At 43.1% G+C, this 16,051-nt stretch overlaps 1 protein-coding gene across 2 annotated transcripts; it reads right to left on the bottom strand.

Annotated features, from left to right (window-relative positions):
* Window positions 1-297: 297 nt before the first annotated feature.
* tpcn2 (two pore segment channel 2) lies at window positions 298-15,859 on the bottom strand. 2 transcript variants are annotated; one of them, XM_014126592.3, is made up of 24 exons: window positions 15,385-15,859; window positions 11,110-11,165; window positions 10,900-10,976; window positions 10,410-10,587; window positions 10,146-10,262; window positions 9,909-10,015; window positions 9,547-9,619; window positions 9,177-9,276; window positions 9,010-9,075; window positions 8,841-8,905; window positions 8,626-8,735; window positions 8,458-8,539; window positions 8,226-8,312; window positions 7,941-8,060; window positions 6,354-6,542; window positions 6,086-6,135; window positions 5,465-5,564; window positions 5,127-5,198; window positions 4,911-4,984; window positions 4,654-4,759; window positions 4,160-4,242; window positions 3,653-3,734; window positions 3,456-3,547; window positions 298-1,488 (listed from the first exon to the last, which is right to left on the bottom strand). In XM_014126592.3, the coding sequence occupies exons 1-24, from the start codon at window positions 15,521-15,523 to the stop codon at window positions 1,413-1,415; spliced, it is 2,301 nt and encodes a 766-aa protein (XP_013982067.3). In that variant the 5' UTR covers window positions 15,524-15,859; the 3' UTR covers window positions 298-1,412. The 2 variants fall into 2 exon arrangements, with proteins under 2 accessions (XP_013982067.3, XP_013982068.3); XM_014126593.3 differs by lacking the exon at window positions 15,385-15,859 and adding an exon at window positions 11,277-11,352.
* Window positions 15,860-16,051: the final 192 nt, after the last annotated feature.

The raw sequence follows: 16,051 nt of genomic DNA, 5'->3' as shown, positions 1-16,051 counted from the left end.
CCTACATTCTTATGTGGTTGTGGAAAGGGTTTGTGGTAAGGCCTTGCACGAGCCCAAACTCACCAAGAGGAAAAGAAAACAAATAGTGGGAGGAGAGGAGGTCAGAGCTTTGATGTCAGGCCCTCTGGAGGTTGGCTTGTTTGCCTTCGTCTGTTTCCAGTAAACATGAAGCTTTAGTGTGTGAGGTGTGGAGTGTCAACACCAGTGTGTGTGTGTGTGTGTACTCTATTAGCATAGAACCACAGAACAAACCCCAGGGACAATGCCTAGAACGGTGCCATGCCTTGATCACAGTAATTATCTTTCTGATTGCATTTTATTATGACGTTGTAAAACATGCCATTTGTATTATTCTCAAAAACACATGTTCCTCCCACTGCCCTTCTGGTAGAATAACAGTTCTCCATTCCATTCTATACCATACCATTCCACAGTGTGAGCAGGATTCCTCAGTCAAGACTTGCATGCCCCGGGGAGCTAATTACCCTTATCTGAAATGACCATCACCAGGATGCATCAGCAGGAATCTTCATTTAATCTTAGCACTAACTAGCCTGGCCTGATGAGTGTGGAAGAGGGAGACATCATTTGGTGCTTATGGTCGGGAAGACCCGAGGGTCTCAGAAAACACACAATGCCGGCACCTTCCAACTGATTGCAACAGTCAGGTAGTTATGTAACTTCAAGATAGTTAAATAAAAGGTTAAATAAAAAATACAAATAAAAGATGAAATTGTAGCTGTAGCTATCCAAGAGAGATTTTACCTAATGCAAAAAAACAGCAATGGCGGGCCTTGTCTAAAATTTTTCTTACACATTTGAGAGAATAATTTACAGCCATGCTAAACACATATTTCGTCATTTATATAACGTTCACTGAGATTTCTTTATTTAGCTAAAAGCACAAATATAAAATGCATCCCATGTTTCCACCCTGTACAGCTTTCTTTTTATAAATTGCATTAAAATCCTATTTACATTGCAAGGCAGGTAAGCAAAAAAAAACAGCTTTCATGACAAATATACGAATAAAAACGAGTCCTTTCCCCTTTTTACTCCCTATTAAATACTTTCATTAAGAACAGAGGTGCATTTTGTTTTGTTTGATGGCATATAGTGATCGCCATGAACAAAAGGCTTAGCAACGTATTCTTTCAAACTCACTTTTAAAGTAACAGATGCAGGGAGTCAGGCATTTGTTCAGTGGCTTGAGTGCAAAAACATAGAAAAATGTGACAACATAGGACTAATCAGAATTGAGAGAGCACTAACAATATTGTCCCTTTTGTGCTTTTGAGTCCCTGACATTCACACAGAAATACGTGATAGCCAGTAAAGGCCCTGTTTATTTTTGGACTGGCACAAGCCTGGTTGGACGTAGGGTCCGATGGCGTGTGAGGGGTGTAGGGTCATCAGCTGAGATGCAGGTGAGGGTGCTGGTGGAGTTGGGTGACCAGCTCCTCCTCTGTAGGCTCCTGAATTTGTTCTCTGGAAGGTACAGTGGAGTTTTAAAGACAGGACACGAAACTGTGTCAAGAGACACACAATGAGTTGAAGCGAAGCACGCTCATGCAAGTGGCTGCTGTAGCCCACAATGTACATTTAGGGATGGGCATTCAGGGTTGCTCTTCTGACTTGTCCCTGCTAAACATATCAACCACACCTTCAGCAAATATTTCAGCGACATGCGTTTAGTTAAGCGGTTAAAAAGGTGGGCGGATGTTTTTGCTTCGAATTATATTAGTGATGGGGTAAAAATTGATACAGTTAGATATCGCAATATTATTTGTGACGATATTATATCGATACTTTGACTAGTACTGTACCTGCATCTAAACACCTAAGCTGTACCTGCATCTAAACACCTAAGCTGTACGTGTATCTAAACACCTAAGCTGTACCTGCATCTAAACACCTAAGCTGTACCTGCATCTAAACACCTAAGCTGTACCTGCATCTAAACACCTAAGCTGTACCTGCATCTAAACACCTAAGCTGTACCTGCATCTAAACACCTAAGCTGTACCTGCATCTAAACACCTAAGCTGTACCTGTATCTAAACACCTAAGCTGTACCTGTATCTAAACACCTAAGCTGTACCTGCATCTAAACACCTAAGCTGTACCTGCATCTAAACACCTAAGCTGTACCTGCATCTAAACACCTAAGCTGTACCTGCATCTAAACACCTAAGCTGTACGTGTATCTAAACACCTAAGCTGTACCTGCATCTAAACACCTAAGCTGTACCTGCATCTAAACACCTAAGCTGTACCTGTATCTAAACACCTAAGCTGTACCTGCATCTAAACACCTAAGCTGTACGTGTATCTAAACACCTAAGCTGTACCTGCATCTAAACACCTAAGCTGTACCTGCATCTAAACACCTAAGCTGTACCTGCATCTAAACACCTAAACTGTACCTGTATCTAAACACCTAAGCTGTACCTGCATCTAAACACCTAAGCTGTACCTGCATCTAAACACCTAAGCTGTACCTGCATCTAAACACCTAAGCTGTACCTGCATCTAAACACCTAAGCTGTACCTGCATCTAAACACCTAAGCTGTACCTGTATCTAAACACCTAAGCTGTACCTGTATCTAAACACCTAAGCTGTACGTGTATCTAAACACCTAAGCTGTACCTGTATCTAAACACCTAAGCTGTACCTGCATCTAAACACCTAAGCTGTACCTGCATCTAAACACCTAAGCTGTACCTGCATCTAAACACCTAAGCTGTACCTGTATCTAAACACCTAAGCTGTACCTGCATCTAAACACCTAAGCTGTACCTGCATCTAAACACCTAAGCTGTACCTGCATCTAAACACCTAAGCTGTACCTGCGCCTATCCTATAAATAGTGAGCCAAGATGTTTTCAGCGCTTTCATTTCCACGACTGATCAAGTCTCTCTCTTGTCCCTCTGCAGCAGACATATGTTTGGAACATCGAATCGCAAACCAAATTTTAGTATCGCAATAAAATCGCGAGAATCGCAATACATATCATGTCGGCACCTAAGTATTGTGATAATATCATATCGTGAGGTCCCTGGTAATTTCCAGCCCTAAATTATATAATGAATTATCTGCAAGCTAGGTCATGAAGAAATACATGCCCTTTAAGAGTTTGTTATCAGAAAGCTCACCAGACACAATTGCCCAGATAAAAGCATTTCCGCAGATTTTTGGGAAAAGTGATACAGTAGTGAAATGTGAGTAGCCAAAGGGCATGGTTTTAGGCAGTGCCTTTTGATGCTAAGATGTACAGTCAAAACATTTGACTGCATTCACAGAGAACTGGCAGAACCACTGACAGTGAGGGCATCCCAGCTTGTGACTGGGATAGGCCTAAAACCAACAACAAATAGTAGGAATATGCAACCGCCCAGACAACAAACAGAAGCAAAAAGCCAGAGGTAGAGCGGAGTTAAAAATCAACCTACCTGAACATGAGCTGGACAGTGGTCTCATAGCCTGTTCGCTCAACGTCCGCCACTGAACATGTGACACTTCGGTCCCACTTATAGATGAAGTTCTTTCACATAAAACAGAGGATTCATTGAGCTTACATCTTTTTAGAAAACATCTGGCACTTAAACTACAGTAAGTACAAATCAGGCCAGCATAAGTTGATACATACCTCCAAAATGAGTGCCACAAACAAGTTGACCCACATGACAGAGGAGGTAAGCCACCAGGAGACAAAGTAGACCTTGGACCACCTGGGAGGAGAGAAGAAACCTGATCAACTGTTTACATGGACACATCCCCATTACCCATAATCACTGTTTTACAAACAGAGCCCCATGCACAATTAACTTGTCTTCATTCTCTTTAAGCAGGGCAAATAACGAGCGTGAACTATGGCCCCACTCCTACATGTATTTTCACTGTTACTAGCCTTGCTCCTGAGTTGGGTACAAAAGCTTATTTAACCAACCAAACAGTTGCAATTTTTTAGGGAACAACTGAAATTAGATAAATATTATGAAGTGGGAGCTCACTAAAGTAAGGCATGGCCCAAAATGAAAAGGACTGATGTGCTTCAGCGTCAACTGCTGCCCTCTAGTGGATAGGGAAACGAATTGAAGCGTCTGACAGTTGGATCATAAGAATCATGTACGGATTTGTATTATTGTTGGCTTACTCTGTGGTGTATCTGGTGTAGGCATCCATGAACACCTGCCAATTATTCACCACCATGATGTTGTAAAGGAGGACGAGGGAAGACTGAGCAAAACCGAGGGAGAGGAGAAAGAAAACACAGGTTAGTATCCACTCTCTCTCTCTCAACATTTAGACACAATTTAAAGATTCATTTGATTGATCAGGACTGAAATGTCAACATACCCACCATGGTATTTTACGGGTGTCTTTTAAAAGTTACTTCAGTGCATTATCCCCTTGAGAGGTTACCCCCACAACACTAGCCTTCCCAGTCAGAGCCAGTACACATGAGTCACAGATAGAATGCCAACCATGTGTTCTACAGTTTCATTCCTTCCAAAGTCTATTCTCATTAAACCGGTCTCTTACAACAGTAGACAGAATATTGGCCTTGAGCTAAGCCTCCCCTATGTTCTCTGCCTATGATTCTACTTCACGTGCTGGCAGAGCGAGAGACAAGAGAAGGGCACCCACAGCAAAGTCGTCAAAGTTGTTTGGCCAGTAGCCCAGCTGCTCGTAGGAACCACACTCCATGGTGAAGTTAATGGTGATGTTCTCCATACTGGAATTGGACATCACACTGTAATGGAATACGTACAAAACAACTTCCAATTACCTCACACAGTTAAACACATTAAAACAGCCATATTAGCTACTGTATGAGGCCATTGCTACTTTCGATGTTTGTGAATAGTGTACAAGCTTTCAAATACATAATTGTCAAACTGTACCTCATCTTCCCTGGAGCTGTGATGGCTCCCTGGAACAGCCAGATGCCAAGGACAGCAAACACATAGAACACCACCTAAAGAACAAACAGGATGTTATTTATGATAGGGAATCCATGATGTCCCGCAAACAGACGCCTAGTGTATGGAGATGCATTTAAAATGACTAGCTGGATGAGAGAAGGAAAGAGAAAAAACAAGTGTCATTGAGTCACTCACCACTAGTATTCCTGCAAAAGCTCGGAGGTTTTTCACCAGGTCAACCAAAGTACTCGCTACAAGGGCCATCAGCTAAAAGAGGCATTAAAACACAAGGATGACTATTTATATATTGTAATACCAACATGCATAACCAGAGATGATAAAGACATTGCCTGTACCGGCATGAAATTACAACAATACAACTCAATTGACATACCGTACACCAAAATATAGCAAAAGTCGAGCAATAAACCATTTCCACCACTAGGTGTAGCCAAATACAACATATTCGGTGGTCTTGTCACATACATTGAAAATGATGGCACTACTACTACTCAGCGGCACCACTTCCTCACCTTGATATCAGGGATGATTCGGAGGAAGCGGACGACGATGAGCATGTTGACCAGACGTACCATCTCCCACAGAGACATCAGACCACGCGACGCTGGGTTCCTGGGACAACACAAAGGTGTATTCAATCTCACAGAGTTACTTAGTTTCTTATCTATTATCGTTCATCCATTCATAGCATTTTATTCAGTAACTCTCTTCCTCTGCTATGTTTATCACTATGTAACATATCTTCATGTCCATGTTTCTATTCCTGTTTTAGACCATTCCCATGTACCTGTTACTCTTTCCTCCCCCGCTTTATTTAACTAGGCAAGTCAGTTAAGAACAAATTCTTACAATGACGGCCTACCCCCGGCCAATCCCAGACAATGGGACAATTGTGCGCCACCCTATGGGACTCCCAATCCCGGCCAGATGTGATACTGCCTGGAATCAAACCAGGGACTGTAGTGACACCTCTTGCACTGAGATGCAGTGCCTTAGACCGCTGCACCACTCAGGAGCCAACAATTCATCACTATTGTTACTGTATATATAAATGAGCACCATCCTTCAGAACAATTTCCTTCTACAGAATGTATTTGTTGAGTGACAAATATGACCAAAGTGAAGACACCAACCATTTAGGAAATGGAAGCCTGTAGGTGGCAAAAATGGTGATCTGAAGGAGCTGTAAAAAAAATATAAAAAAATACTTTGAGTTATATTACCAAGACAGAAATATGCTTAAAGGGCAGTATGTAGCTTCAGAGCAGTTTTGACTGTAAAATGATTCTCTACACACACTATACATTGTCAAACTGAAATTAGGAGAAGCATTGAAATGGTCGAGTGATTTCTACATATTGCACCTTTAATATGTTTCCTGTCATTTACAGAATATCTTACCAGAAGGCAAACTGTGAGAAGTCCATCAAAGATGTTGTTTCTGTATGACAGGTAGCCCCTCCACCCAAAGGCTAATATCTTTAGACTCATCTCCATCAGGTAGTATAGAATAAAGAAACAGTTAATAACTTCCATGTAGTAGTCATCCCGCTCTGCAATGGACTTCTCGGAGTCAAGCACCAGTATGGTCTGCAACACACAGAGAGAAACAGAGAGACCAAACAAGTTGAGTCTCGGTCTAATCTAATTCTAGACCTATCTGCTGCCTTTGATACTGTGAACCATCAGATCCTCCTCTCCACCCTCTCCGAGTTGGGCATCTCCGGCGCGGCCCACGTTTGGATTGCGTCCTACCTGACAGGTCGCTCCTACCAGGTGGCGTGGCGAGAATCTGTCTCCGCACCATGCGCTCTCACCACTGGTGTCCCCCAGGGCTCTGTTCTAGGCCCTCTCCTATTCTCGCTATACACCAAGTCACTTGGCTCTGTCATATCCTCACATGGTCTCTCCTATCATTGCTATGCAGACGACACACAATTAATCTTCTCCTTTCCCCCTTCTGATAACCAGGCGGCGAATCGCATCTCTGCATGTCTGTCAGACATATCAGTGTGGATGACGGATCACCACCTCAAGCTGAACCTCGGCAAGACGGAGCTGCTCTTCCTCCCGGGGAAGGACTGCCCGTTCCATGATCTCGCCATCACGGTTGACAACTCCCTTGTGTCCTCCTCCCAGAGTGCTAAGAACCTTGGTGTGATCCTGGACAACACCCTGTCGTTCTCCACTAACATCAAGGCGGTGACCCGATCCTGTAGGTTCATGCTCTACAACATTCGCAGAGTACGACCCTGCCTCACGCAGGAAGCGGCGCAGGTCCTAATCCAGGCACTTGTCATCTCCCGTCTGGATTACTGCAACTCGCTGTTGGCTGGGCTCCCTGCCTGTGCCATTAAACCCCTACAACTCATCCAGAACGCCGCAGCCCGTCTGGTGTTCAACCTTCCCAAGTTCTCTCACGTCACCCCGCTCCTCCGCTCTCTCCACTGGCTTCCAGTTGAAGCTCGCATCCGCTACAAGACCAAGGTGATTGCCTACGGAGCTGTGAAGGGAACGGCACCTCCATACCTTCAGGCTCTGATCAGGCCCTACACCCAAACAAGGGCACTGCGTTCATCCACCTCTGGCCTGCTGGCCCCCCTACCTCTGAGGAAGCACAGTTCCCGCTCAGCCCAGTCAAAACTGTTCGCTGCTCTGGCACCCCAATGGTGGAACAAGCTCCCTCACGACGCCAGGACAGCGGAGTCAATCACCACCTTCCGGAGACACCTGAAACCCCACCTCTTTAAGGAATACCTAGGATAGGATAAAGTAATCCTTCTAACTCCCACCCCCCCCCCCCCCCCTAAAAGATTTAGATGCACTATTGTAAAGTGGTTGTTCCACTGGATATCATAAGGTGAATGCACCAATTTGTAAGTCGCTCTGGATAAGAGCGTCTGCTAAATGACTTAAATGTAAATGTAATATGCTGGACAAACAAACAACAGGCACAACATACTGTCTGTCAGAAGGTCCTGGACTTACACAGATGCACATGACATTGGCCAGGGCCACGGCGTTGCCCACTATCATTACATAGTAGTGGCTGAAAACCAACTGAAGCCTCTGGAGGAGTGGAGAGTTGTACTCTGGCTTCGGAGGGTGCTGCAGGAGAAAGACAATGAAGACTCGTCAAATCCTACAGGAGCATTCTAGCTATCGTTTAGACAAGTAAAATAAGCCTGTTTAGAACCAACATTGAAGTTCATCCAAAACAGTAACACTGATCCGGTGAAGAAGCACAGAGCAGTTAATGAGATGTGGCCCCACCTCTTTGATGCGGTCCTTGTCCAGCTCATCAAAAAGACTCCGGAAGGCCTCCCACTGGATGAAGCCATCTGACAACTGCTGCACTCTCTACAGGAAGAGAGAGAGACACAGAGAGAGAGAGCGAGAGAGTGAGAGAGAGAGCGAGAGACAGGGAAACAGGCACATTCAAAGGGAGTTATATTCAAATGTTTATCCACATGTTCTAAAGATTTGCACTGTAGCCTTTTCTCACCTTGATGATGGCTTGTCTGTAGTAGGACTTCATTTGTACCCTCGCCATGACCTGCAAAGATGCATCCACCCGCACACGCTCTCTGGGAGGGACAAGATGTAAGGCCATTCAGTGTGTGTGTGTCTTTGTGTGTGTAGGGCTTAAGGGTAAGAGAATGAGCAGTCTTACACATGCTCCTCTGAGTGTGTAGCGTCGTGACCCCGCCCCTGGCAGGACATGACCTCAAAGGCAGCTCTGACGCCCAGTCTCCTCCTTAGGATGGATGCCTGGACAGACATCTGCCACAGGAGAACAGTTTCATCATGATATTCTATGGGGTTTACACTGTACCTTAAAATGCTCTGATATTTAAATCATATGTCCAGTGCCAGTCTTAAACTCACCAGCAGGTATCCCCTGAACTGGTTGTAAATGATGGCAGTTAGTAAGTTCATCAAGAAGTAGGTTCCTGGGAGCAGTAAATAGGACAAATTAACAACTAGCTGTGTTACCACTCAATCTGTTTCCTATTTTCCTTGTCCCTGAACAGCTCATTTGGTGGCTAGCTCTTACCAAAACCACTAAAGAGAATGAAGAAGATGGAGTATCCTCGGTTTAAGGAATAGGCCGGAATCATCACTGTTAAAAACATGAAGACAGCTTTAGGTGGAGTAGACAGCTGTACATTATGCAGCAGAAAATATATGTTTCATTCACTATGACCTACACTGTGAACTTACCATCAGGGTTATTGGCTGTTGTGAGGAGCACCAAGAGAGAGGAGAGAGACGTGGGCAAGTCTCTGAAGTAGGTCTCCCACTCCCCGTTGTGCTTTGGGTTCTAGGGACAAAACAGAGGTAATACGGAGATACTTAACTCCGTTATAACAACCATGTTAAATGGACATCCATTGCGCTTCATCCTGGTCATGTGGGGGTGAGTTTCTGTACAGGTCTCTATTCAGGCAGGTGTAATGCTACACATCTACAAGCTCTGTTCACGCCTGTACCGCCGTGTGAATAAAACAGTAGTGAGGTAAGGTAAAGGGGCACGTTCAGGCTTGAGAACTGGGCGTCAACAGTAAAGCCAGCAGGGTGTAACAGAGCGTACCTCTCCTTTGGCAAAGAGCAGCATGCCAATCATGGTGAAGAGGCAGAGGTGGAGGGCCAGGAGCAGGATAACACTGAGAGGTAAGAGAGAGAGGAGTGGTGCATTAGACACACGCCTCTGCAATGACTGTCAGGCCTATATACATATATAAGTAGATTAGGGTGCCCTCTGCGGGTCTCACATGTACTGAAACAAGAGTGAATCATGTATCAGTATATAACCCTAAATATACTCTACAACGCAGTTTTAGGGAACTATGCATGTGATAACAGAAGTGAGAGTACTTTGAGGTTGACGATCATTGTAAAGCTGTGAAGTGAAGATATGAGATTGAACAAAGTGTTGGTGGGTAATACAATTACCTGGCTATCTCTGGGAGAGTCCTCTTGATGCACTTTAATGTTTTCTTCATCAGGGAGGAGTTTTGAAGGAGGAAGAAGGGCCGAATGAGTCTCCTAACTCGTAGGTTCTGCCATCGAACAACAAAGGGAAAGAGCAATGTTCCATTTGAGTCTTTGTATTGTAAACCATGTCTTTATCAACTGTCATGAGACATGATACAGAGGATGTATAAACCAATATTTTGAATATGATCTCACCTGATCACAAAACATGCTCAACGTCAACGTCCAATCAATTACAGATGCTGAGACGGCCAAGATGTAGACAATCAACCACTTGCATTTCCGGAACTCGTCCCAGCCAATCAAATAGCTCTAAGGACAATAGATTAAGCTCGAGCCATTTATTTTTATTTATTGCAAATAAAGACACAAAATGGATGTTCATGTACTTTGAGATTTTTTGTTGCCCATCTACTCTCTTCCCCGTTGACATTGTCAGAAACATGGCCTGATGGTTACCTTGGTGGTGAGGTCAATGGCAAAGATGATGAGGCAGACAATCTCTATGCCCTCTGTCAGGCCACAGGGGGGCTCCCAGGGGGGAGGTCTGAAGCGAGGGTCTGATGTGTAGGAGAAGGACGAGGGCCTCTCGATGAAAGCCAGCATCAAGACGACCGCAATAGTCAGGCCCAGCCCCCTGAGCAACACAGACAGTCATTTAACAATGACACAAAACCTGTGAGAGGGATTCAAACTGAGAACGGGAAGGGTGATGGTTGGCTTCACCGTCATAAAGTGCTCTTTTCACTACACTTAACCACAGAGGAAGACAGGACAGAGTTAAGTCAGCAATGCTGATGACAATACCGAATACTGCACATTGCAGTGGGATGCAGTGCAGAAAGGATATAATGATTTGACTTTAGAGGATAGGACAAATATAAGAATAGAAACATGCAGAACAATCCAGAACAATATACTTTGACTCATCGCGACAGTAGCGGCTTACCATTGCCATAACCTGGAGTAGTACCACCTGTACAGACGTAATGAGTTTGCATCCACTCTATGATTGATGGATCGGTACTGTAGAACAAGAAACACATTTCATTGTTTTAAACAGCAGTTTAGGGACAGTTCATAATCAACACAAGTCATACAAATAATATATTTCAATCAGTTACAGCGACAGTTCATACAAAGGATATATATGTTTCACCTGGATGGCGTCCTCAATAAACACAACAGCTTGCTGGAGGTAGAGATCCTCATCACCTGTGTAAGAGGAGAGGGAAATGATTAAGCAAGTGATGCAAAACAGTAGTTTTTCTCAAGCAAATGAAGTCCTACTTTGCGTTGATTGAAAACAAAACATTGAAAACAAACCTATCGACCTATCTGTAGCTTTTCTCAAGCAGATTAATAAACCACAACCAAAACCTTGCATCTCATGCTCACCTTTTATCAGTGGCCACTGATTATACAACAAAAACAGTTCCACAGAGGTCAAAGTCTGAGCACATATCCTAATCCTATGATAGGCCTGTATGCACGTGTTTGCAAAAAAGTTCAACACTAGCGTGTCTGAATTCATCTTAATCTTTCAAATTCTCCAATTGAATTATAACCAAGTCTGGATAGTGTGCTTCAAACATCCCTCGCCAAGTCAGATTAAATTAGCTACTGATTCCAGGCATTTTTCCACAGACCTGATCACACATCTAAATGGCAACTGAACTCTCTTTCACTGACTGGACTGTCACTTCAATTAAATTATTATGTTCAGTTTGGGTCTACAACAATATATCAAATTCATACAGCTATTCTGATCTGTGCCAAGAAGCCATATTATCTCCTGGATTTGTCTCTGTCCCCATTTGTCCCCCTACAAATTAGTGAATTTGGCTATTTCAGCCAGACCCCAACGGGTGTATAAAATCGAGCACACCACCATGCAATCTCCATAGACAAACATTGGTAGTAGAACGGCCCGTACTGAAGAGCTCAGTGACTTTCAACGTGGCACCATCATAGGATGCCACCTTTCCAACAAGTCTGTTTGTCAAATTTCTGCCCTGCTAGAGCTGCCCCGGTCAATTACACGTGGCGTTATTATGAAGTGGAAACATCTAGGAGCATCAACGGCTCAGCCGCGAAGTAGTAGGCCACACAAGCTCACAGAATGCGACTGGCAAGTGCTGAAGTGTGTAGCGCATTAAAATTGTCTTTCCTCGGTTGCAACACTCACTACCGAGTTCTAAACTGCCTCTGGAAGCAACGTCAGCACAAGAACTGTTTGTCAGGAGCTTCATGAAATGGGTTTCCATGGCTGAGCAGCCACACACAAGACTAAGTTCACCATACATAATGCCAAGTTTTGGCTGGAGTCGTGTAAAGCTTTCTGCCATTGGACTCTGGAGCAGTGGAAATGTGTTCTCTGGAGTGATGAATCACACTTCACCATCTGGCAGTCCGACGGATAAATCTGGGTTGGGCGGATGCCAGGAGTACGCTACCTACCCGAATGCATAGTGCCAACTGTAAAGTTTGGTGGAAGAGGAATAATGGTCTGGGGCTGTTTTTCGTGGTTCAGGCTAGGCCCCTTAGTTCCAGTGAAGGGAAATCTTAACAATATAGCATACAATGACATTCTAGACGATTCTGTGGTTCCAACTTTGTGGCAACAGTTTGGGGAAGGCCCTTTCCTGTTTCAGCATGACAATGCCCCCGTGGACAAGGCGAGGTCCATACAGAAATGGTTTGTCGAGATCAGTGTGGAAAAACTTGACTAGCCTGCACAGAGCCCTGACCTCAACCCCATCGAAACACTTTTGGGATTAATTGAAACGCTGACTCTGAGACAGGCCTAATCTTTGCCCAACCTCACTAATGCTCTAGTAGCTGAATGGAAGCAAGTCCCTGCAGCAATGTTCCAACATCTAGTGGAAAGCCTTCCCAGAAGAGTGGAGGCTGTTATTGCAGCAAATGAGGGACCAACTCCAAATTAATGCCTATGATTTTGGAATGAGATGTTTGACGAGCAGGTGTCCACATACTTTTGGCAATGTAGTCTATTTCATTACATGACTGTCTTTCAAAAGCTTTGTGTGGGGTGTAAAGTAGAGCTGCACATCATCAGTAAAACGGGACGTTTGAAAAGGGCAGAGTAATCTAGAGCAGGGCCATCCTTGTTCAACAGGATATAACACAATGTGGAACTTGGCATTTCAACCTGGCTTCAGGGCAATTCATAGGATTTGGGCTGTTTATTGTTTCCCTCCATTTAGTATGACAAGAATGATAGGCTTCATTCAAATTCTCAACATACAGCTGAACCGTTAACCCAGAATCCCACTGCCTCTGTAATGTCACTCCACTGGTCTAACTTTTAAAGGTACATTTTCCAGTCATAATGTATGGTCACATGCATGTTTGATAGTGTTTCCCTTTTCAGGTGACTATTATTTTCTTCACATATTTTGAAAGAACATGTCCTGCCCATAGAGCAATTGTTATTAACCCAGACTGGATGACTCATATTAGACTTTGTTTCCCCTCCACACTACCACTGCTGACTAGAACCACATTATGTGTCATCATGGCTGTCTCTGACAAGGCCTACTTTTCTCAAAAGCAGTCCACAATTTGCTGCCAAAGAAAACTTCCTGTCAATGATTTCTACTGTCACCAAGTATCTTAAATATTTTTTATAAACACATTGTGGACCACTCAAATAGAGTTTTGAGACATTAAAAACAATTGGTAACACTTTACTTGTAGCATAGCGTCATACCACCTTACAACACGGTCATAACCATGTCATGACCTGTCATAACACTGTTATAACACATATTTATGTGTGTTGTGACATATATTACAATGTTTTATGGCTGGTTATGACACCTACATAAGAGTGTTAAAACCCACAAAACCTACCACACAAGACAAACCATTCCATTCAAGCATAGCCTACTTGTAAATAGTATGTTTTATAACATTTCCTGAAATAGACCATTTTATTACCATGGCAATTGCATTGATATCAAACATGTGCCTACCCCAATGCTCTGTTGCTGATGACTTGCATGATTTCAAGAGCAGGACAGCATTTGTTACTTATGACTGATATATGGTGATGTATGTGTTAGGCCTCCAGACAGTTTGAAATTATATATATTATATCATATTTATATATACACAGTATATACAGTGGGGCTCGAAATTATTGACACCTGTACTGTATAAAATAAATAATTTAAATACTGGTTTTACATTGTATTCTCAACAATTGGGGAAATGCTATTATTTTATACTAATACAATGGCTCAGAAAAATATTTTGTTTAACAAGTAATACCTTTTTTCTCAAAAAGGTAGGGGTAAAAATGATTGACACCCCTGTTTTCAATACCTTTTAACACCTCACCTTGCGGAATAATAGCTGTAGTACTGTTGTTGCCTATAACGTTACAATGCATGGGTGGATATTTACCTAGTAGTTGTGATTAACAAACACTAGCTAGCTAACTTGGTACTGTAGTTAGCTAGCAACATGAATAGTTGATAGCTAACCTTAGCTATATGTTATGAAAACATTGAGAAAATAAGATTTGAATGTGTTTGACAATGTGTGAATTCGTTAGCTATTGGTATGTAGCCTTAGCTTTTAGTGTGCCTTTCTTTAGCGGTATTACCCCATTGTTGCATACTCTACTCTGATTTCTGTTCTTATATTTTTCAGAGAAAGTAGATAGCTCATGCATCTGTATCCATTGTGGAGGTGAAGGCTTTGAGGGAGGCTGCCATAAACAACTTGGGAGTCTAACTTCCTGTGAGTGACCTGACCTCAAAGACAAATGTCCGGGCCTGTTTCAGCCCACTCGCGTCAAATTACAGTTGAATGACAATAGCCAATAATTAATGTAACGATGAATCATTATTCTTTGTTGTCTTGACCTGAGATACTCATCACAGCATCAGTCACAATTCTCTGTTTCTTTCTCTCACAGATTGAGAAGGACTTCAGAAGGATTACAACCATCCGGTTTCAGTCCACCTTCATGGAGAAGCTGGATCATTACAAGACTGTTGTCCTTGTTCAAGATGAGAGGTGCTGCAAAGAAGGAAATGCAGAGCATCCTGGAAGTGCTACGGGGTATGCTCTCATGATACAGTCACATTACAGTCAATAATTACATTTGGTGACAATTTGGTTGACTGTAGTATATACAACCATTTTAATTCCATCTCATGTCAGTGTAACACCGTCCAGACAAGAAGAGACTGGGTGATCAGTGGCCCGATCGTATACTTCGGCGAAAGGGTAGAGGACCGTATCATATGTCACATGTCACAACAGGTCTAAATATGTGTAATGACAGCGTTGTGAAAATATTATGACAGATTATGTTAGTTATGACATGAAATGGTTATGACCGTGTTCTAACATGTTATGAAGCTATGCTTCAGATATTGTGAACAACTGAAACGCTTACCCCCTTCGACACAGCAATACTCTGCAGCAACCGAGTAGGACAGACGTCTCGTCTTTGGGGATCCCTTTTCAAGGTGATCATTGTTGTCAGGGTGGGAGCCGTAGTTAATGCTTCCAGTCATCAGTGGTTCCGATTCCATCTAGTAAATTTGACCTAACTAAGCGACTGTAAACTTGTTTATGCTGCGCCTGTAACTCAGGTAAAACAAACTGAACCTCCGCCAAGTGTAAATGGCCAGTTTTAGTAAAGAGAATGAGAACTATACTGAAACTGTCAGAGACAGAAAACATGTTATGCTGTCAAAAACGTTAAATCCATAGTTTTATATTTACAGAGTTTCTCCACTTAAAGACTACGGGAAATCTGTTTTTAGGAAACGAACTAGCAAGCCTACTCCTCCCTGTGTCCTCAAGTATCACTTTTCACCAGCTGGTGACTCACCGCGCGTAACTCAAGAGTAGCCTGTCCCCAAAAAATGCCTCTAGTAACTCGTAATTTAAAACAATGGTAGTCTAGTGGTAGTTTCCTTTCTATTTTGTTAATCAGCAGCTTTCTACGCGCCAATAAAAGTGGTGCGTAGAAGACGTTTCACACTTACTCGTTTTCGGTTTGCCACTTCCTTGGTTGTAAATGTTACCGCTTAGACTCATGTTATACACATCATTGA

This window comes from Salmo salar, chromosome 11, assembly GCF_965601325.2.
Source record: "Salmo salar chromosome 11, fSalSal1, whole genome shotgun sequence".
Lineage (NCBI taxonomy): Eukaryota > Metazoa > Chordata > Actinopteri > Salmoniformes > Salmonidae > Salmo > Salmo salar.
Note: the sequence above shows the minus strand (reverse complement) of the source record. Positions and strands in the feature narration are given on the sequence as shown.

What these genes read in the sequence shown, in the direction of transcription:
- tpcn2 (XM_014126592.3), bottom strand. Translation starts at nt 15,523, where the DNA reads ATGGAATCGGAACCACTGATGACTGGAAGCATTAACTACGGCTCCCAC. An exon ending in TGAGCATGTTTTGTGATCAG is followed by an intron (nt 10,016 to 10,145) that starts GTGAGATCATAT and finishes GTTCGATGGCAG; the next exon opens with AACCTACGAGTTAGGAGACT. An exon ending in AACAGCCAATAACCCTGATG is followed by an intron (nt 9,076 to 9,176) that starts GTAAGTTCACAG and finishes TGTTTTTAACAG; the next exon opens with TGATGATTCCGGCCTATTCC.